Source organism: Podarcis tiliguerta (genome assembly GCF_965153285.1).
Source record: "Podarcis tiliguerta genome assembly, chromosome: 12".
Taxonomy (NCBI): domain Eukaryota; kingdom Metazoa; phylum Chordata; class Lepidosauria; order Squamata; family Lacertidae; genus Podarcis; species Podarcis tiliguerta.
The window spans coordinates 58,915,240-58,940,241 of NC_139545.1; the positions used below are offsets into that span (position 1 = coordinate 58,915,240).

At 48.3% G+C, this 25,002-nt stretch overlaps 2 protein-coding genes across 10 annotated transcripts in view; both read right to left on the reverse strand.

Moving 5' to 3' along the window:
* Positions 1-578: 578 nt before the first annotated feature.
* On the reverse strand, positions 579-7,796 carry LOC310660730 (zinc finger protein 671-like). Of its 7 annotated transcripts, none has more exons than XM_083405696.1 (5): positions 7,675-7,751; positions 6,680-6,806; positions 5,367-5,578; positions 3,670-3,783; positions 579-1,691 (listed from the first exon to the last, which is right to left on the reverse strand). In XM_083405696.1, the coding sequence occupies exons 3-5, from the start codon at positions 5,467-5,469 to the stop codon at positions 685-687; spliced, it is 1,224 nt and encodes a 407-aa protein (XP_083261822.1). In that variant the 5' UTR covers positions 5,470-5,578; positions 6,680-6,806; positions 7,675-7,751; the 3' UTR covers positions 579-684. The 7 variants fall into 7 exon arrangements, with proteins under 7 accessions (XP_083261822.1, XP_083261821.1, XP_083261825.1 ...); XM_083405695.1 differs by lacking the exon at positions 7,675-7,751 and adding an exon at positions 7,358-7,604; XM_083405699.1 differs by lacking the exon at positions 5,367-5,578 and having other exon boundaries at positions 7,675-7,796.
* Positions 7,797-10,474: 2,678 nt separating this feature from the next.
* LOC310660914 (uncharacterized protein) overlaps positions 10,475-25,002 on the reverse strand; it is a 97,991-nt gene continuing 83,463 nt past the window's right edge. The window contains exons 1-6 of one of the 3 annotated variants that reach the window (XM_083406448.1): positions 20,222-20,318; positions 16,927-17,420; positions 16,647-16,728; positions 16,298-16,380; positions 15,454-15,580; positions 10,475-13,651 (exon numbers count right to left, since the gene is read on the reverse strand). In XM_083406448.1, the coding sequence (XP_083262574.1) occupies positions 12,534-13,651; positions 15,454-15,580; positions 16,298-16,380; positions 16,647-16,728; positions 16,927-17,340 (1,824 nt within the window). In that variant the 5' untranslated portion in view covers positions 17,341-17,420; positions 20,222-20,318 and the 3' untranslated portion in view covers positions 10,475-12,533. Of the gene's footprint in view, positions 13,652-15,453; positions 15,581-16,297; positions 16,381-16,646; positions 16,729-16,926; positions 18,552-20,221; positions 20,319-25,002 lie in introns of those variants that run through there. The other 2 variants (XM_083406450.1, XM_083406449.1) reach the window with 2 other exon arrangements.

Here is a 25,002-nt window from a genome sequence, read left to right on the forward strand (position 1 = left end):
GGAGCCACTTCACAGAGGAGAAGCCTGAGCTTGGAAAGAAGCCGGGAAGCCGAATGCCGCCACATCAGCAAAAATGTTGATTGCACAAAATTGGAAGGCTGGAGAAGTACCAGCAAAAGAAGAATGGCAAGAGAAGATGATGAACTGTGCAGACTTGGCAAAAATGACAGACAGATTAAGAGAAAGAGACAACAGTGAAAATGAATGGGAACCATGTTTGCAGAAACAAAGAAAGTCAACAGACTTGATGGCAGGATTTAAATAAACATTTACATTATTAGTATTAGAAAATGTTTAGATGATGGTGAAATATTATGGTGTATTTACTTCTATTTTTTGTTTTTAGGCTGGATGTTATGTTATTAATATTTTTTTCTGTTAGGAGATAGCAAAGTGGGTGAAACAAACGAGAAGCGGAAGTTGGGGGGAGCCCTGGAGGGGAGGGAGGGAGGATTATATAGAAAATGTTAAGAATTTAAGATGTATGTAAGGAATGAAAAAGAAAAATGAATATTTTGTTTTTAAAAAATAGAAGAAGGTGGGAGGCAGAGACAACAAACAAAACAAACCAGTCAAGGTGCGTTTTTGAAAAACAGATTTATGACAAGTCCGAGATAATGGAGAGAGAGAGAGAAGGGATTTCCCCGAGTCTGACTTGCTCCACCTACAGGCAGAACGGGGGCATTACGCCTCGCCCTCCTCCTTGACCCCGTCCTCCTCCGGCCGCCGCCCATTGTGGTGGCTCTGGTGCTGGAGGAGCATCTCCCGCGAGCGGAAGCAGCCGCCGCACTGCTGGCAGGCGAAAGTCTTGCCCCGGAGGTGCATCTTGCTGTGAGCCACAAGCGCGACGTTGGTGGGGAAAGCGCGCCCGCAGTCGGGGCAGGCGAAGGGCAGGTCCCCCGTGTGCAGGCGCTGGTGGGTCAGGAGGTTCCCGCGGCGGCTGAAGCTCTTCCCGCAGTCTGGGCAGCGGTGGCCCCCCTCCTGGGCGTGCGCCCGCTGGTGCAGCCGCAGGCCCTCCTTCCAGCTGAAGGTCTCTGGGCACAAGGCGCAGGCGAAGGGGCGGTGCTTCTCGTGGTGCGCCGCCAGGTGCGCCGCAAGCTCCGCCTCCCCGCCCACGGCCTCCCCACACTCGGGGCATTCATGGCCCGCCCTCCCAGCATGCTCCACCGCCTCGTGGGCCAGCAGGTGGGCCTTGCGCTGGAAGACCTCGCCACAAGTGCCGCAAGGGAAGAGTTCCTTGGCCGCGTGGCTGGCCCGGTGGCGCAGGAGGTCCCCCTTCAGGCAGAAGCGGAGGCCGCAGGGGGCGCAGGCAAGCTGAGCCTTCGCCCGGTGCTTCTTGTGGGTCAGGAGGTTGAGGCGGTAGAGGAAGAGCTTCCCGCAGGAAGAGCAGGCGAAGGGGCCTTTCTGCTCCTCGTGGGTGGCCTGGTGGTCCGCCAGGGAGCCCCCGTCCTCAAAGCTCCTCCCGCACTCGCCACAGATCAGCAGCTGGGGCTCCTGCAGCGCGCCCGTCTCCAGAGGCCCCTCTTGGGCAAGGCTCCGGATGTTCGTCAGCTCCACCTGGCACCAAGCGGGACACAGCTCTTGGAGGGAAAGGAACTGGGGTCCCGAGAGGGACCAGGGAGGGGAGGCAGGCGGGTTCCAGTCCCCCCTCGGCTCCTCCTTCATCGCCTGCCAGCTCATGCTCGACTCTCCTGCGGGAAGAAGAAGAAGGAGAAGGTGCAAAACCCAAGTCTGGGAATGGAGTCGAAGACATAAAACCTACATAAGGAGACCCTGCTGGATCCGGCCACCCCACACCCTCCAAGTGTCCTGGTTTGCCAGGAACAGTCCCAGAATGACAGAAGCTGTCCCAGATTCTGATTTGATCATAAAATGTCCCGTTTTTCCTTTTTCCACCCGCTCTAAAAGTGGTGCGGGGGGGTGCAAAAATAGAGTTCTGTTTATACCAATAATAAAATCCCTGCACTGAATGAAGGGTGAAGTTGGCATAAGAAACCCTCCCTACAATTTTGAAAGAAAAGGCCTCCAAACTACTTTAAATTCTTTCATTGTGTTGCTTCCGCAGCCAGACATTTCTGAGGGATCACAGGGAGTATTTATTCCTTCGGAACTGCTCTGTTTACTCAGAAGTAATCCCGCTGTTTTTAATGGAGCTGACTCCCAGGTAATGGGGTCAAGACTGGGCATCCTTACACTGCAATCCCACATGAGTTCAGTAAGATTTACTCTCTGGTATGTTCCTGAATATTCTCGGTGTTTTGATGATGATGATGATTTTCCTGACGGGCTTTTCTTCATTCCATTGATCTGTGGAAGGTGTTGTAAATGATCCCTTCCCTCGCACATGTTTTCTTTACAACACTCCTGCGAGGGAGGGGAGGTTGTCCTTGGCTCAAGGTGACCGATGCCTCTGAGTCCAGGACGACGCCTGGGTGCGTCACAAGATCAAACGCAGCGAAGGCTTCCTGCCGCAGAACGGAATGTCCCTCTTTCCCTGGAGAAAGGTTGGAGGGTGGAACATTGGCCCATCTAGACCAGCACTCCGGCTGCTTTTCCAACGATTCTCTGATTCATTGGAGGGTTTTAAAAGAGAGGTTGGTTGCCAAAATGAAGCAAAATGAGCACCTGCGTAGGACATCAAGGGAAAGGGAGGCACCATGGAAAATTTCCCCTGCCAGATTTCTAACATCAAATCGCTCACAAATTGCTCAGTGGAGCGTTAGCGTTCTCACTTGAAGTCTATTAAAAATCCCAACAGAAGCAACTCTGCCACAGGGCAAGTCGGGGGCCTAGATCTCTACTAAGTGCAGAAGCAGGTATGTGACCGAAGATTAGTTTTCGGGATCTGAGCAATTAGAAAAAGGAAGAGATATTTTTCCAAATATAAACAAAGTGGAATCAGGGGTCAACAACCTTTTTCAGCCATGGGCTGGTCCACCGTCCCCCCAGACCTTCTGGGGGGCCAGACTATAATTTGAGGAAAAAATAATGAAGGAATTCCTATGCACCACAGAGATGCATTTTAAATAAAAGCACACATTCTACTCATGTAAAAACACGATGATTCCCAGACCATCCACAGGCCAGATTGAGAAGGCGATTGGGCCACATCGGCCCTTGGATCTTAGGTTGCTTACCCCTGGTGGAACTATAGCAAAACAAACATTGTTTTTCATCCTATTGAAAGGCCTAAACAGCCTCGGTCCTGTATACCTGAAGGAGCATCTCCATCCCCATCGTTCTGCCCAGACACTGAACTCCAGCTCTGAGGAACTTCTGGTGGTTCCCTCCCTGTGAGAAGTGAGCTTACAGGGAACCATTCAGGCCTTCTCGGTGGTGGTGCCCACCATGTGGAATGCCCTCACATCAGATGTCAAGGAAATAAGCAACTATCTGACTTTTAGAAGATACTGAAGGCAGCCCTGTTTAGGGAAGTTTTTAATGTTTGATGTTTTATTGTGTTTTGAATATTTTGTTGGGAGCTGCCCAGAGTAGTGGGAGCAACCAGTCAGATGGGTATAAATAAATTATTATTATTATGGCCTCTAAAGTCTGAATCTGGCCCTCTTGGTTGGACATCTGTCTCAGGGACTCTTCAGCTGAGATTCCTTCTTTGCAGGTACCCTGGGGGTCCCTTCTAGCAGCACAATTCTAGGATTCTATACTCACCAGAACTGGCACTCCCCTGGGCGTCTCTGCACCCTTGCCTAGGGCGACCCACAGTGCCGGGCTCTTCCCCTCGCTCAATCCGGGACAGAAGCTCCGGTCTGGGAGGAACAGCTCCTGTGTGCAGACAGACAGCAAAGAAAGAAAAGTCGGCCTTTGCTACCAGCAGCAGAACGGACAAAAGGAGCCCCTGCCTTTCCGAGGGCTGCAGGAGCTCCTGGCGTGGGCAGGCTTGGGTCTTTCAAATTCCAGGGGCACCCTGTGGGAGGCCAGAATTCAGAGCCCCCTTCCTCTTGCCTTCCATTCTTCTGCACTCACTGCATCATAGCTGTGATGCCCTGCAGTGCCCCAGGGGGACAGAACCAGTCACTCTGCCCTCCGTTCGCCTCTGAGGCAGGGCAGGAGCTTCCTGCAGCCAATCGGAAGCTGTGCCTTGGTTTCTGAACGTTTTCGGAAGTCAAACGAACTTCTGGAACAGATTCCGTCCGACTTCCAAGGTACCACTTTACATCTGTTTTGAACATCAGGCCCCGAAACCTCTTGCGGGAATCCCAGTTCCAACAGCTACAAGGCCGTTGACTTATCTCACTCTTTTCAGATGTTATTTCCTTCAGCGCCCACTCCTCTGAATTAAGCCACTGCTATTCCCATTTTGCAGATGGGCAAGTGAGGATGAGGGGTTTGCACTTTGGCCAGTGAGGGACTTCCTCCCATGTTCCTTGTTCGTAAGGCAGCCAGTGTGGAGCAGTGGTTAGAGCGTCAGACTGGGGCCCTGGAGACAGAGGCCAGGGTTCAAATCTCCACTCAGCCATGAAGCTCAATGTGACCTTGGGCCAGTTACTCCCTCTCAACCTCACACTGGAGCACATTTATACAAAATATAGCAAGGTTAAAAATAAATATATATCTACTTGGATAATAATATCTATATATTAGATTAAACTCTATGGAATCGTAACTGTGAATCTTATAGTGATGTACTATGCCTGTCTCCTTTTTATGTTCTCATGTTTATTTTTATTCTGTGTTGTTTAAGCGTTGTTAAAAATAACAATAAAATGTATGTAATTAGCAAATAAAAACAGAGTATGGCCCCTTTGTTTTTGTTTTAAAATGAGCAGTGGGAGAGCCACGTACAGCACCTGGAGCTCCTTGAAGGAAAAAGTTGGGGTACAAATGCAACAGCTAGAAATAAATAGATTTGTCACGCTGGTAATAGGCAGAGATCACAAATCACCCTGACCAGGGAAATATTCCAAAAGAGGAGAGGCCCCAACTGGGATGCAGTAAATTGCAAAATCCATGACTGCTGCTTTTTAAACACACATCTCCACATTTCCATCCCTGGGGAAAGGGGCAGAGTCTCCCTTGCCAGAGGCTTTTGAGCAAAGCTTCAATTGTCTCTTCTCAGGCAGGCCTCAGCAGTGGGTCTTACACATCAATGGGTCTGGCCTTGATTTGAGCTACCTCCATTACTCTGAGCATTAACATTTTCCATGTCTGCATTCATATCCCATGGTCCACCCCCCACACCCCCACTGTTCATCCCTAGGTTAAGAGGCTGTGGCTGGCTCCAACATCACCAGGGAGATTCGAACCCAGGCCCTCGTCCGACACTCTAAGCACTGCTCCACCCTGGCTTCCTAGAGCGCCTGCTATGGGGCAGCTTTATAAATTTAGGTAAATAAATGCAGTTGTACCTTGGATCCCGAACGGCTTGCGACTCAAACGTTTTGGCTCCTGAACATCACAAACCCAGAAGTGAGTGTTCAGGTTTGCGTAGGCTCTTTGGAACCAGAACATCCGGCGCAGCTTACTCCTGCAGCCAATCGGAGGCGGCGCTTTGGTTTCCAAACATTTTGGAAGTCAAACAGACTTCTGGAACGGATTCCGTTCGGCTTCCAAGGTACGACTGCATGGGGAAAGCAAAATGTCTCTTAGAGAAGGATCGGAAATAATTTCCCCGAAGCGTGAATTTGTTTTACGCTCAATGTTTTAATGGGTTGTAAAACCGCTTTGAGGTTGTTTTTCTTTCAAATATAAAGCGGTATAAAAATTAAATGAATAATAATAATAATAATAATAATAATGTTTTCTCCAAATCTCTTTTCTGATGAGAGCAGCTTTTGCATCTCATCTGGAAACCAAAGACCCAGAGTCTGGAGGAAGAATGGGGAGGCACACAATGCCAGATGCTTCAAGTACAGTGTGAGGTTTCCACAGTCTGTGTTGATTTGGGGAGCCATGCCATCAGCTGGTGTTGGTCCACTGTGCTTCATTAAGTCCAAGGCAACACAGCTGTCTACTGGGAGATTTTGGAGCACTTCATGCTTCCTTCTGCAGATGAGTTTTATGGGGATGCTGACTTCATTTTCCAGCAGGACTTGGCCCCTGCCCACACTGCCAAAAGTACCAAAACCTGTTTCTATGCCCATGGGATTACTGTGCTTGATTGGCCAGCAAACTTGCCTGACCTGAACCCCATAGAGAAGCTATGGGGCATTGCCAAGAGAAAGATGAGAGACATGAGACCAAGCAATGCAGATGAGCTGAAGGCTGCTGTTGAAGCATCCTGGTCTTCCATAACACCTCAGCAGTGCCACAGGCTGATAGCATCCATGCCATGCCGCATTGAGGCAGTAATTGATGCAAAAGGGGCCCAAACCAAGTACTGAGTACATATGCATGCTTCTACTTCTCAGAGGTCCAATATTGCTCTATTTGCAATCCTTGTTTTGCTGATTTCATTTAATATTCTAATTTTCTGAGATTGTTAATTTGGGGTTTTCATCAGCAGTACACCATGATCATCACAATTATAACAAATAAAGGCTTGACATATCTCGCTTTGCATGTCATGAGTCTATCTCATATATTAGCTTCACCTTTTAAGTTGAATTGCGGAAATAAATGAACCTTTCCATGATATCCTAATTTTCAGAGTTTCGCCTGTATCCGAGTTTCTAACGCTGGCCGTGGGACCCTGAAGGTCCTTTGCCCCCAAGATGCTCACCCAGTGAAGCCACCAGCTCAAAGTTGCCCTGCATGACATCGTAGTAGAGGTCCCTCTGCCAGTCGGTCAGCAGGGGCCACTCCTCTGGGGAGAAATAGACGGCCACGTCCTCAAAGGTCACCGGAAGCTGAGAGAAAGAAAGACAAGGGGGACCCGACTCCTTAGAGAAATCTCTTTCCATCGCCTGACACGAGGGGGGTTCACGGACCCCCTGGAACGCACAGGGCCAGGAGCTGTGGAACCCCTTGACACAACCCCTGTAGATCAAAGAACTGTACAGTTGGAAGGGACCCTGAGGGTCATCCAGACCAACCCGCTGCAAGGCAGGAATCTCAACAAGCATGCAGGGATGGCCACCCAACCTCTGCTTAACAGCCCCCAAGGAAGGGGAGTCCACCACCTCCAAGGGACCCCCTTCTGGTCTGGCCTTCAAGAGGTTTAGTCAGAATCTCCTCCCTTGTAACTGGATTCTGGACCCTGCCTTGTTTTCCGCGCTGGGCTTCGGCCCCAGAGCAAGGGCAGCAACACTTAACAAGAGGGGCCAGTGATAAATGAAATGGTCTCCTGAGCATGTGCAGAGTGGCTTTCCCCATAGATTAGGAGCCCAGAGCTCAGACAGGCCTCAATCTCAGTAACTCCCTTGGCAAGGAAATCCATCTGTCCTGGAGTGGGGCTTACCTGCTCACCCCCCAATATTTTAATCCATTTGGCACCCCTGCTGCCCCCCAACAGAAGGTCGCCCGCTCTCCACCGGAGGAGAGGCTGGAGCGCCACGGCCCATCTGGATCAAGGCCCTCGGGCCCCGCTGCAGAGGAGGGGGTCCCCCTTCCCTTCCCCCCGCGGGCGCCCCCTCGGCTCCCGCATCCCCGAGGGCGCCTGGCCGCCGCCGGGGCTCGGAGGCTCTCCGGCAGCGGCAAGAGCTGGGGCTGCAACGCCTCCCGGGCCGGGCGCGTCCCTGGACGCCGCTGGCGCCTCCCCTCGAGGGCTGCCGGTACCTGGCGCCCCGCCGGCGCCGCCATCCCCAGCCAGGCTGGGCGGCCGCAGCCGCGTAGCCTCCGCTTCCGCCGGTCGGAGTGCAAAGGGCGCTCGGGGAGGCGCTGCGAGCCGGCGCCGCCTTTTTATCCCGCCCCGTCGAGCCGGGGCCTCGCGGAGACTCCCAGCTCCGCGCCGGACGCCCCTCCGCGCCCTCCCCTACCTGCCGGGCTGCGGGGAGAGGCGGCTCCGCGACGGCGCCCCGCGCCCCCGAAAGCGCCTTCCTTCCCGTCCCCGCCGTCCAGGCTCCCGGGGCGCACGGCCGGCCGCAAGGCAGCCTCCCTCTCCCCGGAGCCGCGCCGAGCCTCGCCGCCTCTCCAAATCGAGAACAAAGCCCGGGGGACAGGAGAGGGGGGGGGCGCGGGACCCCCGACAGAACAATGGGGGGCCGGGGAGGGGAGGGGGCTTCCAGGGGATTAGGCAAATCCGTGGAGAGGGCTCCCCGCGGGGATCAGAGGCCGTGATGCGTCATTTTTTATTTAAAAACAAACACTTTTCAGGTTGATACATTTCCTTAATTTTACAGTCATTGTAACACTTCAAAACTTGACTTCCCCCTTTCTGCGGTTCCTTAAAGTTATTATATATAATATAACTAAGGAACCGCAGAAAGAGGGGGAAGTCAAGTTCCGAAATGTTAGGAAAATTAAGGAAATGTATAAATTAAGGGGGGGAAATTGTAAAATTAAGGAACTGTATCTCTCTACTGCATATCCAAATTCATTTAATTTGCTCACTTGTTTATCTACTTTAAATATGACTGCAGGTTAATACAATAATCCTGCTAATGTTTTTATCTGTTTGCAATTTATCTGTAAATATCCGATAAACCATTTCCATTCTTTTATAAAAAGTTTATCTTGATTTCTTATTCTTACAGTAAGTTTTTTGTATCCATTCTTCCTTTGCTGGGACTTCTGCTTCTTTCCATTTTGGGGCGAGGGGCGTTCTTGCTTCTGTAGTAGCAGACACAAATAAATTTCTATACGACTTAGGTAGCTCCGACCCCATTATGCCCAAAAGAATACAGCTCCATTAGTCTGAAATTTCAGATTCCCCCAACCTGATGCCAAAGTTTAGTGGCCGTTTGTAATGCGAACTCCATGTCCCCTAAACTGAGCAGTTGATACAGGTAAACGCCAAAATAATCCACCGATTGACTCCAAACTGGTGCCGTTCTTGTGCTGTGAACCCATTTTGTGCCTTCCCCCAAACTGAGTAATCGACACCCAAACCAGGGTGACAAGTAAATGGCCCAAAACTCAACCTTGTCCCATTGACTCTGAACCGGTTCCAAATTGGTGTGCTTCTGAATTTGGTGGAAACAGCAGGCAGTTCTTGGGTTCTGTTTGAGGGTTTCCCATAACAGGGTCTCTGGTCGGCCCCTGTGAGAACAGGATGCTGGACTCGACGGGCCACTGGCCTGATCCAGCGGGCTCTTCTTATGTTCTTCAGAGTGAAACCTTCAGCAGCAATGCATTCTATCTCGACTCCTATTGTATTATTATTTACTGAGTTTCTATACCGCCCTTCATCCGAAGATCACAGCGCAGTTTACAAAATGAAAACCCAAAAATGCATATCATGGTAACAAACAAAACAATGCCTTCCCCAGTGTAAAATACCATATATACTATAGAGAAAATGGAGTGACATAAAACATGGACTACTGAATAATATGCAGTTGATAAGGTTGACCGTAGGACCCATGGAGGGAAATAATAATAATAATAATAATAATAATAATAATAATAATAATAATAATAATTTATTATTTATACTCCGCACATCTGGCTGGGTTTCCCCAGACACTCTGGGAGGCTTCCAACAAAGTATTAAAAATACATTAAAATGTATTAAAATACAGTGGTCTGTTAAACATTAAAAGCTTCCCTAAACAGGGCTGCCTTCAGATGTCTTCTAGAAGTCATATAGTTGTTTATTTCCTTGACATGTGATGGGAGGGCGTTCCACAGGGCAGGCGCCACTACTGAGAAGGCCCTCTGCCTGGTTCCCTGTAACTTTGCTTCTCGCAGTGAGGGAACCACCAGAAGGCCCTTCGTGCTGGACCTCAGTGTCCGGGCAGAACGATGAAGATGCTCCTTCAGGTATACAGGACTGAGGCCATTTAGGGCTTTAAAGGTCAGCACCAACACTTTGAATTGTGCTCAAAAATGTACTGGGAAGGTGGGAAGTCCTGAAATTGGGCGTAATCTTTAAATATGGATGTGTTTGGCTGTGTTGTTATAATTTCATACTTCTAAAACCAAATAAAAATTATTTCAAAAAAATTAAAAAGTTTTGTTTTGCATAACAAACAAAAAATAGTTGAAGGTCTGGGAGAAGAGGAATTTTTTCACACAACACCAAAGATACCACAGAATCATAGACTTGTACAGTGGGAAGGGACCCTGAGATTGTCTAGTCCCACCCCCTGCAATGCATGAACATGTAGCTCTTGGGGATCGAACCCACAGAAAAGGCTCCTTGTGTTGCTACCCTCCTGACTTCCCCTGGAGGTGGCACATGAAGTTGGGCTCTTAGGGGCACTTGGCCACTATGAGAATAGGGTGCTGGAAGAGGTGGGCTGGATCTCACAGCCAGGCTCTGCAGTGAAGAAGTGATCCTATCGTGACAAAAACTCCTACTCACTTAGAAAGCTGGCTTCCCCAGGAACCTCTGGAGAGTTCATGCTCTTCAGAAGGTCCTTGGGGGCTTCGCACTCTGATACACCGCAACAGGATATGGAACCAGAACCATCAATGTATTTTGCAATATATTTTAATGTTGCAATAAAGACATTAGCACTCAATAATAGCTGATGGGAAAGAACCACAGGTAAGATAAGATTGGTAGACTGGATACACATAAAGAAAAGTTATACATTGGGCAGAGGTTTCCAAAGCTTGAGAAAAGGAGCAAGACTTTTTGGGAGTGCAAGAACCGACAATCTCTGGAGCTCAGGGGTTCATGGGAAGAGGGTTGCAAGGCCTTGGAGACACACGCACCCGGCATGATTCCAGAAATACCTGGTCCGTTGCGACGGAGTCTCAGTTCACACTGGGGGGAAAGCAGAACAGGGTCCCCTGCTCAAGGGATAGATGCGAGACACAGGCAAAAATGTCCCACCGGTTGAGATCTGGTACTCTGTGCACATGGCCTGGGAAAAGGTCTCAGATGCTGCCACTGGGATGAGATGTTTGGAATTTGGGTTCAATCTAAGGCTTCATCCATGTATTGGATGTGTGCAGATGAGGACTGGAGTTGGCTGAAGAAAACAAAATGGGGTTGGCGTTGCTCCCAAGCACCTTTGAGTGAACAAGTAACTCTTTCTTCCTCAGGGGTACAATCCTGGCATCCGCTCAGTATGTACTTTGAATAATCGAAGGAGGACAGCAGCAAGGGAATCCTTCTCTTAAGCTTCTCACATACGAAAGCCTGAAACTTCTGGCTTTTCTTGCAGATGACCTGGGAGTGCTCAGCAGATACCAGAAACAGCTTCAAAGGGGGCACCGCCGCCATCTTGGGCTTGCCAAGTAGAACAGTGGCGCAACTTTGCAACTTGGAGGTTCCTGAAGTACACGAATTGCTTGCCAACTTCTTTTAAGAGCTCAGCACCGAGGGCTATCTCAGCAGTGTTGCCATATTGCTCTTCACCCTCTTTCCAGATGTGATGGATGTGGAGAAGGTATTCAGTGCCATGAGCCCATGACTTGCACCTCCGAGACCTGAGTATGTAGTCTGAAGAAAGACTGGACACTGGTTGTGTACTCCATAGCTTTGAGAGAAAAGACAGCTTCTTTGCTAGGTTGCCACATGGCACTGTTGCAATGCTCACCCACAGAGTCATTCAAGTCTCTTAAATTTAAATTGATCTGGTCCCGTCCCCTGTATGAATTCTTTCATGGGCCACGAGACAGGCCCTCTGTCTGAAGCCCTTTCCCCCCTCCACACACTGATATGGTTTCTCTGATATGGGATGGATAACAAATGGAAGAAAGGGCAACTCATGAAGAAGGAAGAGTATTCTCCAGAAGCCAACAGTTGCAGGGAGAAGCTCAGGCAGGCCAAATCTCAAAATGAGCTCAGGCTTGGAAGAAAGGTTAAAACTAATCTCAAAGGGTTTCTTCGGCTATCTTGAAAGCAAGAGGAAGAACAAGCAAGGAGCAGGTCCTCTTCATGGAGAAGACGCAGAAATGCTATTAAGCGATAGAAGGCGGAATAGCCACTCTGCCTCTGTCTTCACCCAAAAAGAAAGCCGTGTCGAACCCGGTGTTAACAGAATAACTGCAGCCCAGGAGAGGAAGAGGTGGTAAGGAACATCTAGCTACTTTAAATAAATTCAAATCTCCAGGGCCTGATGTGCTGCACCCAAGGGTACTACAGAACTTGCTTATGCAATCTCAGACACTATAATCTTTGAGAATTCCTGGAGAACAGATGAGGTCCCTGCAGGCTAGAGAAGGCCAAATATTGTCCTCATCTTACAAAAGGGTGTGGGGAGAAGACCCAGGTAACTACTGAACGCTCAAGCTTGGCATGGATACCAGGAAAGGTTCTAGAACAGATAATTAAATGGTTGGCTTGTGAGAAATTAAAAAGAATGCTGTGATTATTAAGACACAGCACTGAGATTCTCAAAAACGAGTCATGCTAGATGGATCTCATCATTTTCCTGATACAGTTACAAGAGAGCAATCGGAAAAACAGACAACCGTGGAAAGTAGTGGACTCTCCTTCACTGAAGACTTTTCAGGAGATACTGGGTGTCCATCTGTCATGGAATGCTGTAGTGGAGATTCCTGCATTGCAGGGAGTTGGACTAGATGACCATGGTGGTGACTTCCAACTTTACCATCCTGCGATTCTGTAATTTTGGCCGGTGAGTTTTTTGATGGGAAGTGAGATGGGCGCTCTCGCTGAAGCTCTTTCCACATTCAGAGCAAACATATAGTTTTGTCCCTGCATGAATTCTCTGATGCAAAGTGAGATGGGCGCTCTGGCTGAAGCTCTTTCCGCACTCCAAGCACTGATAGGGTTTCTCCCCTGTATGAGTTTTTTGATGGGCTGTGAGATTTTGCTTCTGGGTGAAGCTCTTTCCACATTCCGAGCACCGAAACGGCTTCTTCCGTGCATGAATTTTTTGATGGGAAGTGAGGCTTTCTTTCCAACCGAAGCTCTTTCCACATTCCACACACTGATAGGGTTTCTTTCCACTGTGAGTTATCTGATGGGAGGTGAGATGGGCGCTCTGACTGAAGCTCTTTCCACATTCTGAGCACTGATACGGTTTCATCCCGCTGTGAGTTCTATGATGGGAAATGAGGTGGGTGCTCTGAGCGAAGCTCTTCCCACATTCCAAACACTGATATGGTTTCTCCCCCGTATGGATTCTTTGATGGGAAGTCAAGCTATCCTTCCGACTGAAGCTCTTTCCACATTCCAAGCACGGATATGGTTTTGCTCCTGTATGAACTCTTTGATGTGAAGTGAGACTATCCCTCCGAGTGAAGCTCTTTCCGCATTCCAAGCACTGATAGGGCTTCTCCCCTGTGTGAATTCTTTGATGGGAAGTGAGACTCTCCTTCCGTTTGAAGCTCATTCCACATTCCAAGCACAAATATAGTTTCTCCCCTATGTGAATTCTTCGATGGGCTGTGAGGTTGGCTCTGTGGCTGAAGCTCTTTCCACATTCCAAACACTTATATGGCTTCTCCCCCGTATGGATTCTTTGATGGGATGTGAGAATTTCCTTCCGACTGAGGATCTTTCCACATTCCAGGCACTGATAAGGTTTCTTCCCAGTGATATTTCTTTGATCGGAAGTGGTATGGGAGCTCTGACTGAAGTTCTCTCCACACTCTGAATTTTCATATGACTTCTCCAATGTAGGGATTTTGTCATGGTCTCCCTCATTCTTAATTTCCAAATTGTCACCACCTGCAACAAAAAGAGAAATGGATTATAATAATAATGTATTTGTTTTAATACCCCACCCTCCCCAGCCAAGGCTGGGCTCAGGGTGGCTAACAAGCAATAATAAAAACAAGTTGAATGATGACAACTTAAAACAAAATTAAAATACAACATTAAAATATTGAAACATTAAAATATTAAAATGCCTCATTAAAATGCCTCATCGCAGGAGGAGAAGGAAAAGAAAGAGAGGGAGGGAATCAAATTGGCTACAGGCCCTGCGGAAAGAAATCAGATCCTGCAGGGCCCTGGTCTCATGAGGCAGAGCGTTCCACCAGGCCGGAGCCAGAGTTGAAAAGGCCCTGGCTCTGGTTGAAGCCAATCTAACTTCCTTAGGGCCCGGGGACCACTAGGTTAGATTAGAGCCTCGGGAAGAAATGGAGTCCCAAATAATTGAACAATTCTCATAAATGATCTGAAATCAGTTAGCAGTTTACAATATAAAAATAAATTTACAATATTAGGTTTTAAAATTGGGAGTGCATTCATACAGCTGGAACGGAGATTCTTGGCTGCCAGTGCAAATTTGGCTACCTGGTGTACAGGTATACAGTAGTACCTCGGATCCCGAATACCTTGGTACTCAGACATTTTGACTCCCAAAGGCCAGATACCTGGAAAGTGAGCGTCCCGGTTTGCGAACATTATTTGGAACCCGAACATCCACTGGGGCTTCCGCCACTTCCGATTGGCTGCAGGAGCTTCCTGCAGTCAATCTGAAGTGGTGCTTTGGTTTCCAAACGTTTTGGAAGTCAAACGGATTTCCGGAATGGATTCCATTCAACTTCCAAGGTACGACTGTATAGATGTTTATCTGCTAGTCGGACTTCTGTTTTTTGTTTGTTTTTGCTTCTGTCTATTTTCGGTTGACTAAAGAGATGACTGACCATCTCCAAGGTTAACCGAAAATGGACAGAAGCAAAAATAATCCCTAACAACTCTGAAGCCTGTCTTTTAAAACAGTGATCAGCAACATTTTAAAGCCATGGGCCGGTCCACCGTCCCTCAGACCATGTGGTGGGCCAGACTATATTTGGGGGGGGGGATGAATGAATTCCTATGACCCACACATAACCCAGAGATGCATTTTAAATAAAAGCACACATTCTACTCATGTAAAAACACCAGGCAGGCCCCACAAATAACCCAGAGATGCATTTTAAATTAATTAATAATAAATAATAATAATAATAATAATAATTTATTTATACCCTGCCCATCTGGCTGGGTTTCCCCAGCCACTCTGGGCAGCTTCCAACGAAGTATTAAAATACAGTAGTCTGTTAAACACATTCTACTCATGTAAAAACACGCTGATTCCTGGACTGTCCATGGGCCAGATTGAGAAGGTGATTGGGCCACATCTGGCCCCCGGGCCTTAGGTTGTCTACCCCTGTTTTAAAAGGTGTGGACAGTTCAGACCAGCCTGTTCCTGGTTTTAAAAGGCACAGCTGGAGGAAGAATATTTGCACACAAATCATTCAAGGTGAGATGTGGGAGCGTCAGAATCACAGATGTTTAGGTAGGACTTTTGAGCTCCTTCAAAATACTAGAGGTTTGTCCTATAGAGCAGTGGTTCTCAACCTGTAGGTGCCCAGATGTTGCTGGACTACAACTCCCATCATCCCTGAGCTCTGGCCTTGCTTGCTAGGGGTGATGGGAGTTGTAGTCCAACATCATCTGGGGACCCACAGGTTGAGAAAGCCTGATATAGAGATACGTATTACATTTCAAAACAGATATCATGCTCGAACAGGGAGCCTTACCGAGAGAGTCCATTCTCCCACAATTCTCCTCCATGACTTCCTTATGCAGAGCTCTCTGGTCAGGATCCAGCAACACCCCCTCCTCGTCTATGAAACAAACAGCTACATCTTCAAAGCACCCCGGACCCTAAAATAAAAAGGGAAAGGTCCCCTTCTTAGAAAACATACAGATTATCTACTACACATTGCTCTGTTGTTTTCCGCTTGTTCCTTGGCATCTTGTTTTAATAAGATTGGTTTGCTACATTTTAAGTATGGATGCTTATTTTAATGCCTTAATGGAATGGTACCTTGGTACTCGAACGGCTTGGCTCCCCAACAAACAGGCTCCCCAACACTGCAAACCCGGAAGTGAGTGTTCCGGTTTGTGAACATTTTTCAGGAGCTGAACGCCTGAACCGGCTTCCGATTGAGTAAAGATACTGCAGCCAATCGGAAGCCGAGTCTTGGTTTTCGAACAGTTCCGGGAGTCGAATGGACTCCCAGAAGGGATTAAGTTTGAGAACCAAGGTACCACTGTATTTGTATTGTACTGATGGGGTTGCTTAGGTGAATCCGGGCCACTGTTTTGTACAGTTTGTGAACTGTGCTTAAGAGCTTATTTTAGCATTCAACCACCAGTATAGAAATAAAACTGAACTAGTGATAAATAATACTAGCAACATTCAGAAGCCTTGTGAAGGTGAGGGAGCTGTTCATTGTTCTCAGCACATAAACCTTGACCGGCATGTTCAGGGCAGTGTTGACAGAAGCCAAGGGGGAGAGAGAAATGTGTTTGGGCCCAGAACCGCCTCTGCTTCCCCCACCCCTTGGCCTCCTTCCCCGCAAGGCTCCTTCCACCTGCCTGATCTGGTTCCACAGCCTCTTCTTCCCCTTCACCACCCTGGAAAGATGGAGGAGAAGCTTTGGTCGGCAACGTTCTGTCCCCTGCAAGAGAAGAAGGTAAGAAGGAAGCCATGAGTGTGTGCTTCTAGAAGTGAAGCAGTGCGTCTCCAACCACAGGTGGGCCTTAGAAAAAGCCTCACCTACTGAGTGCATTTTGACATTTGTATTTTAGCTATGTAAAAATACACCTCCCCCACTTTGGGCTCTTGGCCCCAAGTGTCCTCCCCCAAAAGATGGAAAGAACCCACAAATCAGTTTCTAAATCCACAGAATGCAACCAAACAGAAAAAAACCTCATTCCTTCTTACCTGGTGGCCTCTCTCTGGTGTCCAAGGGAGTCTTCTCTGCTTCAGGGGAATCAGGGCCCATTTCTGCAAAGATAATCTTTCCCTGAAAGAGCAACAAGGATTCAGAACAGAGGATGGAGAGAAAGATTAGACAAGGAATGGCCGATGAAAAAACTTTAGCGGTATCCGGTTTCATTCCTTGGATGCTTTCCAAAAACTGATGGTCCAATGAGGGAATTTGGGGGTTCTCTCCCTCATGTTCTCAGCCCCTTGAGAGCATCCAGAGGACAGTCTCTCTCACCTGCTGCTCTGCCTGCTTCCTCTCCATTCCCTGACGCAGGAGGAATCCTTCAGCAAGAGCCACCGCCTGGGAACTGGTCTCTGCTCCACATTCCCTCACCCAGTTCTCCATCTCCAGTGGAAGGACAGCCAGGAACTGCTCCAAGACCACCAGGTCCAGCATCTGAGCTTTCGTGTGACTTTCTGGCTTCAGCCACTGATAGCAAAGGTGGTAGAGTTGGCTGCAGGCCTCTGAGGGTCCTTCGGCCTCCCGGAAGCAGAACTGCCTGAACTTTTGTCTCTGCGCATCTGAGCTGAAGGTGTCCTCCTTAACCAGGATCTTCTGCACTGAGCTTTCCCAGACTCTCCCACTGCTCTCGGTGTTGATGACATGGCCCTTTCCTGCTTCTGGGCCAGCTGAGTCTTGCTCATCCATCTGGGCTCTCAGGAAGCCTCCAAGAAATCAGAAGGAATCCTTTTTTTCTTCTGCCAAGTTGTCTGTCCTAATGAGAGGTGCTACCAAAGCAAATACTTTGTTCTGTTATAATATTCATACACGGTCAAGAGAAGAAAAAGGTTCCCTGAGCAAGCGTGGTTGAGTCTTGCTAGGAACCAGGACTGGACAGCCCAGACTCTGAGCTTTCTTTAAGGAATAAACAATGAGAAAGAAAAAGGAATCCTCTAACCCTCCTAAAAGGAAAGTTACTATGCAAAAGGTGCAGGCAACTGAAGGAATTTCTGTGAGATGAATCCGACTGGTTGCTCCTCCATTTCAGTGCCTCCCGTCAGCAAATGAAGTCAGAGGTGTGATTGGCAAGTGAGTCATTTGTACCGAGTGTAATGTGGACACCAGGCTAGAGTGGGGTTTCCTAACTCTGGGGTCCTCTAGGGTTGCTCTCCCTCCCACCCCCACTTCAGTGCAAATTTCTTTCCTGCTTCAGCCTCATTTCTAGCCCTTGAAATCTGCAAGCATACTACGGGAGTGAAGTGCCTTTTTGTTTTTTATTCTGAGGGCCAGATATTTATCTGGCCAACCCCCTGAGAGCCAAATGGGCGAGGCCAAAGGGCATGTGGGCGGGGCCACAGGGCAGCGCTCAAAAGCAAGTAGGAGTTACCTCATTTCTGTGGTTGTAAGTGGCTCTGAACTGGTTTTAAGATTGGGTTTTAATGCCGTGATCTGCTCTAGGAAATTAGAGGGGTCCTGCTCTATCCTGTTGCCCCTTTTTCTTATGATTTTTTTAAAAAATAAAACCCAATAAAAAGTTATTCCAAAAAGAAAGAAACAGACACACACACACACACACACACACAGACCTGGGGCCCATCTGCCATGTATCTGCAAAGCAAGACCATCCCACTTTTAGAGAGCCAAAGCTTCTTCCAAAAATCCTGGGGACTGTAGTTTGTGAAGGATGCTGGGAGCCGCTAGAAGACACACTCCTAGAGTGGTTTAACAATCTGTCACTTTTGCCAGAGAACTCAGGAACTATAGCTGGTGGGAGAGGGTCTCCCAGTAACTCTCAGCAATGGGGGGAGGCTGCCACTTTCACCCCCACCCCAAGTTTGCTTCCTTCCCAGCAGGGCCTTCCCTGCCTTTAATTCCTTGGGCTTCTCAGCAGGTTCAGTCTCAGAAGATCCTCTTTCCTTCTAACTGAAGGACAAGGGAGGGTTTGCTTACATTCAGAGGAACTCAGCATCTGAATAGAAGACAAGTCCTGCAGGATCAGGCCATAGGGGTTCCCTATTGAGTCCCCCCTCCTGTTCCCACAGGGGCCGAGCGGGGGCCCCTTCTGGGAAGTCACAAGCAGGATCTGAGCCCAGCAGCAACTCTTCCCCTGTCTGTGTTTTTCCAGCAACTGGGATTCAGAAACGTGTCTGCCTCTGACTACAAGAAGGCAGGCATGGCTCTCCTGGCCAGGAGCCCCCCATCGCCCTCTCCTCCTCCATGCATTGGCCCCCAACTCCTTTGGAAGCCATCTGCTTTGGTGGCCATCCCTGCCTCCTGCGGGAGGGAGGTTTAACTCTGCACCACACGAATAAGCTTTTTTCTTTTCTCTGCCCTCCGTCTTCCAACAGTCTTTCTTTCTGCATTAGGTCAGGTTTTCTTTTTTTATTATTTTCTGCATACATTTTATGTCCGAATGTTTCCATCCAGCTACAACTGTTGAATGGCTTCTTTAAATTTTAGGTTTCATTGTTGTTTCACAAGATGCGTATGTCTTTAAGGGCCAGAGCAAATAACATGACCTAGTTTTACAGCCTTGGTCCAGTATATCTGAAGGAGCGTCTCCACCCCCATCGTTCAGCCCGGACACTGAGGTCCAGCTCCAAGGGCCTTCTGGCGGTTCCCTCCCTGCGAGAAGTGAAGTTACAGGGAACCAGGCAGAGGGCCTTCTTGGTAGTGGCGCCCACCCTGTGGAACGCCCTCCATCAGTGGTGCCGACCCTGTGGAACGCCCTCCCACCAAATGTCAACGAGAACAACTACCAGACTTTTAGAAGACATCTGAAGGCAGCCCTGTTTAGGGAAATTTTTAATATTTAATGCTGTATTGTTTTTAACACTCGATTGGGAGCCGCCCAGAGTGGCTGGGGAAACTCAGCCAGATGGGCGGGGTATAAATATTTTATTACTACTACTACTACTACAGCTGTGAAGCAGGATAGCAGGTGCTGTTAAGTTATGTTAATTACGGTAAGCTTTTGGGTATAGTATATAAAGAGCAGTATGTAGCTTTCTCAGTACCCTGGTAGATCACACTTATTGATATAATGTAATTTAGTGTAAAAGGATTTTTTGTTATTTGCTATTAAACCAAGCAAAAGTTACTTTTGCGTTTCTTGAATGTGTGATCTCCCCAGCCCGCCTTCTGCAGCCCAACTAATCTGCGAAATAGCCAACGAATAAGCCCTCCGTCTTCCAACAGTCTGTCTTTCTGCATTAGGTCAGGTTTTCTTTTTTTATTATTTCCTGCATATGTTTTATGTCCGAATGTTTCCGTCCAGCTACAACCCTGGTTAATAATAAAGGTGACTTTTTCCACCCACCTGAACGGGGTTTATCTGCCTGCCACTTTCCCCGTGACCCAAAGACCCCTCCCCAAAACGGCAAGGAAGAGCCGAGTTGCAGACCTCCTGCAAACGCCTCCCGGCTTTGCAGAGAGGGAGGGGGAAGGGAGGTCTTCTCCCTGGCTTGGGGGTCCTCCCCGCCCCCCATGCATGAGCTGAGCACACCCACACCCCATGCACACACCCCCCTGCAGCCCGGGGACCCCCTTCTCCCCAGTGCACCCCAAGGGGAAGAGAGAGGAGGCTCACCAGGTCCCGGGAGGCGCCCAGAAGCAGCGGCGCTTGCAGAGAGAGCCAAATGCCAGCAGCCCCCGCGACCCCGGGCAGAAAGAGACGGGGGGGGGGGAGGGAGGGAGGGGCTTTTGCTCTGGAAGGCCTCCCCCCGCCCTCATTTCCTGTCCTCTCTAGGAATCCAGCTCAGCTCCTTTTAACCCTTGGCAAGCCAGTGCAGCAAGCTCCCCCCTCTTTCCCCTCTCTGCGCTTTCTCTCTCGCCAGAAAAGCTGAATTTTATTAACCCCAACATTTGGGATCCTCGCCAAACCTGCGCCAAAGTTGTGCGGTCGTTTTGCAGCGAAACACCGTATATTTTGCATCTTCTCCTCCGCCCCTGAGTAAGTGATGCTCTGAGGGTCATAAATACAGTGGTACCTCGGGTAACAGACGCTTCAGGTTACATACGCTTCAGGTTACAGACTCCGCTAACCCAGAAATAGTACCTCGGGTTAAGAACTTTGCTTGGTGCTCCGGAGGCGCGAGGCCCCATTTGTTAAAGTGGTGCTTCAGGTTAAGAACAGTTTCAGGTTAAGAACGGACCTCCGGAACGAATTAAGTACTTAACCCGAGGTACCACTGTATCACCCCAAATCCCAACGCTGCCCAGTTCGGTCCAAACCAGTGTCAAAGTTCGGCGATGGTCTTATAGGAAGCGCATCAAGGAAGAATACATCCAAGTTTTGCTATCGTGCTGAAACCTTTTTACACTGAAACCCCCCACGTTTCATCACACCCCCAAAAGTGGGTTACTACTCTTTATTTTGGGGGGCCCTCTTGGGTGGCCTTCTGAGCTGCCCCCCCCCCCGCCCAGAAACAGGAGGAACTGCTTGATGTGAAAAGGGCTCTGCAATAAGCAGGGACCCCATCCTAGAATTGGAAGGGGAACCCCCTGGTCCTCCCCATCCCCCAAATCAGGAAGGAATCTCAGCTAAAACACCTCTGGCAGATGGCCACCCAGCCTCCGCTTAGAAACACCCTCCTCCTCGGGTGTCACTGTGGTTGTTTGCGTGTGACGTGGGATCCCATCTTTGTCCGCTGGCCAGAGCCTGCTTAGGTTTGGCCCTCCCTCTCTCCCAGGGCCACGGTTTGGGGGGCCCCACGTGGAGGCTCTGCACACACATCCCACCTGTGTCAGGAAGGTTTTTGAATATAAACTGTTAATGGAGAAATCTGAGGGCTCCCTTGGACAAAAAAACAAGGACACCAGCCAGGAAGACCAGAGCAAAACAGCAGCTAGTAGGCTTGGTCTTTATTGAAGACTGTCGAGACAGGACTCCCACCTGCCACCAGGTGGAACAAGATGGAGGCCCCGAACAAAAGAGCCCCCAAACTTTTATTAGCTGCTAAGCCCCATGTTACACCCCTAAGACTACATCACGGTTACATCATGAAAGGGGAGGTCTGGTGGCAGTAATCTGGGCATCCTGGACCCTGCCCCATGGTTCTCCTTGCCCTCCACCAAACACCCATCAAGTGTAACAACAGAGATATTTACATTTCCCTGTTTCCCAGCCAGGTTAATCCCACCCTTTTGTCTTCATCTGGGTTTATTTCTGGAAGGGCTACCTGTCTGGCACTCAGGTCTCAGGATGCCAGGAAGACTCAGGCAGAGGGGCTGCTGAGTAGCTGAGCTCACATGTCTATACGAATTTCTGAAGTTTTCCCTGTGAGCCAGTACAGAGATACATTGATCAGTGAATTCTTACATTTGGTATCGTGCAGCAGAGGCCCTTTGAACAGATAGTAAGAAACTGTGATGAAGTGTTTTGTGGGGACAAGTCACAAAAGTCACAAAAGCGATTGTGCTGGTTTTGGTAGTGGGCTGCAATGTGCAGGATATGTCCCCCAACCTATAATTCCTGCAACAATACAGTCTGATATATTTGAACAGGTAATGACGGAAGATACAGGGGAGAGCAAATGTAAAAAGATTTTGAATAAAAAGACAAGTTATAGGAGAAGCCAACCCAAGCATACAAATTAGAATGAATAATCTGTGCACATGGTTAAAGATCTGAATAGAAAACAAGGTTTTTTGGGGGGAGGGGTTAAAGGGGAGGGAGGGGGGAAATAGAATAAATGAGCAGGGACAAAAGTATATACTTTATCTATAACTAATAGGAAGATGATTTTGATGATGCATGTTATTGTTAGATTTTCAACTGAATGCTTTTTTGTAAGTTATTTGACATCACTGGATGAAAGTGTGATTATAAAGAATGGAAAAAAATAATTATTAAAAAGAGAGAGAGAAGTGGGGGGGGGGGAGAGAAGGAAGGATTCACCCCTGGAGAATGAATTCCTCCTCGAGGATGTGAGCAAGGGGGCTGGATCCTTTCCTTCCTGAGAATGCAATGCCCACCTCCCTCCAAGGTCAGGCAAGCAGCTGAAACATCCAAGGGCAGGAAAGAGTTGCATCCCTTCACCCCAGAGAAACGGCTCCACATATCCACACACAAGTTCCCAGACTTCTGGATGTCCTTCCAGCCCCTTCCCCAAATGCCCTCTGCTTGCAGTGTCCTGTGTCCTGAGCCTGCCCTGTTGGTGCAATGTAGGGGGAAAAATGGGTCAAATTGCACTTAAGTGCTCAGTCCAACATGTGAGCGGCCCATCCCCCACGTCTGGATTTTGTTCAGAAAGACGCCCAGCTGCACTGCCTGGTTTAGAAACAGTTCAAGGCCAAGTGCCTGCAGCGTGACTCATGCAGCCTCCTTTTCTGTGTGTGCAGAGGAGGGCACAAGGCAGGGGCCATGGGGACATTGCCATCTCCAAGACGCCGATTCCTGCTTTCTTGAGACACTTTCGCCCTGTAATGCGTAGCTTTGGAAAAGAGGTTTGTTGTTGTTTTAGCTCCTGGCATTGTGTGAACAAATACTTACACATTCGTAATTTTCATAGGCAGTCAAGCTTGCAGGACTATTACTAAGTGCTGTAATTCTGCATGGTGCCTTCTAGATTCCCAAGATTGAGGGGAAAGGTCTCCCTCTTTTCTTCCTGTTCCGTGTCAGTCATTTCTACCTAAAAAATTGGGAAAGGCAGCAGCTACTCACGTTGAGTGCATGGTTTGCTGAGATTCGGATTCAGGAGGCACCTTGTACCAAAGGAACATTAAAAACAACAACCAACAACAACCAACAACAATTCAAAATAAATTCAGGTGTGGGTTGTGTGTGCCGGGGGAAATGTGCTTTAAATGAAAGGTGTGTACAAAATCTCAGTGTCACTCCAGGTCCCCCAGCTTCAGATTTATTGACCTAAGGAACAGGACAGCCGAGGCTAAAGGGTGTGTTATAAAAAATTTTAGGTCTTATATATAATAAATGGTCATAAATGTACCAAGAAAACACATGTATAAATATATAAACCACATGTGCAAAACCCACAGGAAAAGTCCTAAAGCCATTTTGACTCTTTCAGTCACCTCAAATATTTCTCTACAAAGTCGAAGGAAAGGCAGAAACCTCCCCATTGTCTCTGTCCTCACAAATCCTGCTTTTAGGGCACATTTAAGGTGTGAATAGGGTGAGCCTGTGACCTGGCTCAGGAATTAAGTATTATCTTTACAAAAGAATGGTCAGGCTCCACAGGTAATCCAGTCCAGTGGCCATTAACAGGTAACCTGGCAGACAGGGTAAAAACAATGCACTCAGATTTCTGTTGCAGACCGCCTTTTCTGCGATGTATGTATGATGTTTCTGGGGATGGTCTTGAACTCCAGGGTGGGCAATTTAAAATGTCTATATTAGGGCTTGCAAGCATGGCTTGGGGTTCCTCCCTCCCCTTGTGTGTGGGGGGGGAGCACCCTGTTGCAATAGTGAATAAAGATCAGGCTTACTAGCTGCTTTGCTTCTCAATATTCTCTAGTTCAGTGTTTTTCAACCTTTTTTGGGCAAAGGCACACTTGTTTCATGAAAAAAATCACGAGGCACACCACCATTAGAAAATGTTAAAAAATTTAACTCTGTGCCTATATTGACTATATATAAAGTAATTCTCTTGAATAGGAATCAAATAAACACAAAGAAAATATTTTATAATTACTTTATTATGAAATAGTAAGTAAACAGAAATATGAAAACTTATAAAATACTTTATTCAGTGCGCAACCTGGGCCTGTTTGGCTGAACACAAAGCTGATATTCTGGCTGGAATTGAAGAAAGACACACACGTAGGTCTTTGTCAACAGCTCTCAGTCTCTCTCTGTATTTAGTTTTTATAGCAATCATGCTTGAAAAGCTCATCTCACACAGATATGTAGTGGGAAATGGGAGCAATGTCAAAATAGCTTTGTTTGCCAGAAGGGGGAACTCCTTGGCAGTATCCAACCAAAAACTGTCCAAAGGTAGATCAGCAAATCTTAGCTTGAAATCATGATTTTGTCTCAGTTCAGTTAGTTCCTCCTGCTCCTGTAAAGTCATGTCCTTTCCACCAACTGATGCTGAGCTATAAGGGTCCCTAACCCAGTCAAGGCATTCAGTGGAGACTGAAGAGAAATAACTCGAGTCGCGACGTCTTCTTCTCTCCGCTACTGCGCACACTGTGCTCAGGCGGGAAGGAAGTCGGAAGATAATGTCCTACTGTGATAGGACCAGGCTGGAGTCTGGACCAATCACAGCCCGGACATCAGAAAAGTGGAGGGTGTCCCCCTGAGGAGTGCCAATCGGCACCCCTGCTGGCTGAGGGTGGGGTCAAAAACCCCACCCCACCCATACCCAGGACACAGTCCGGCGCTCGCCTAGTGGGCGAAAATTTGAA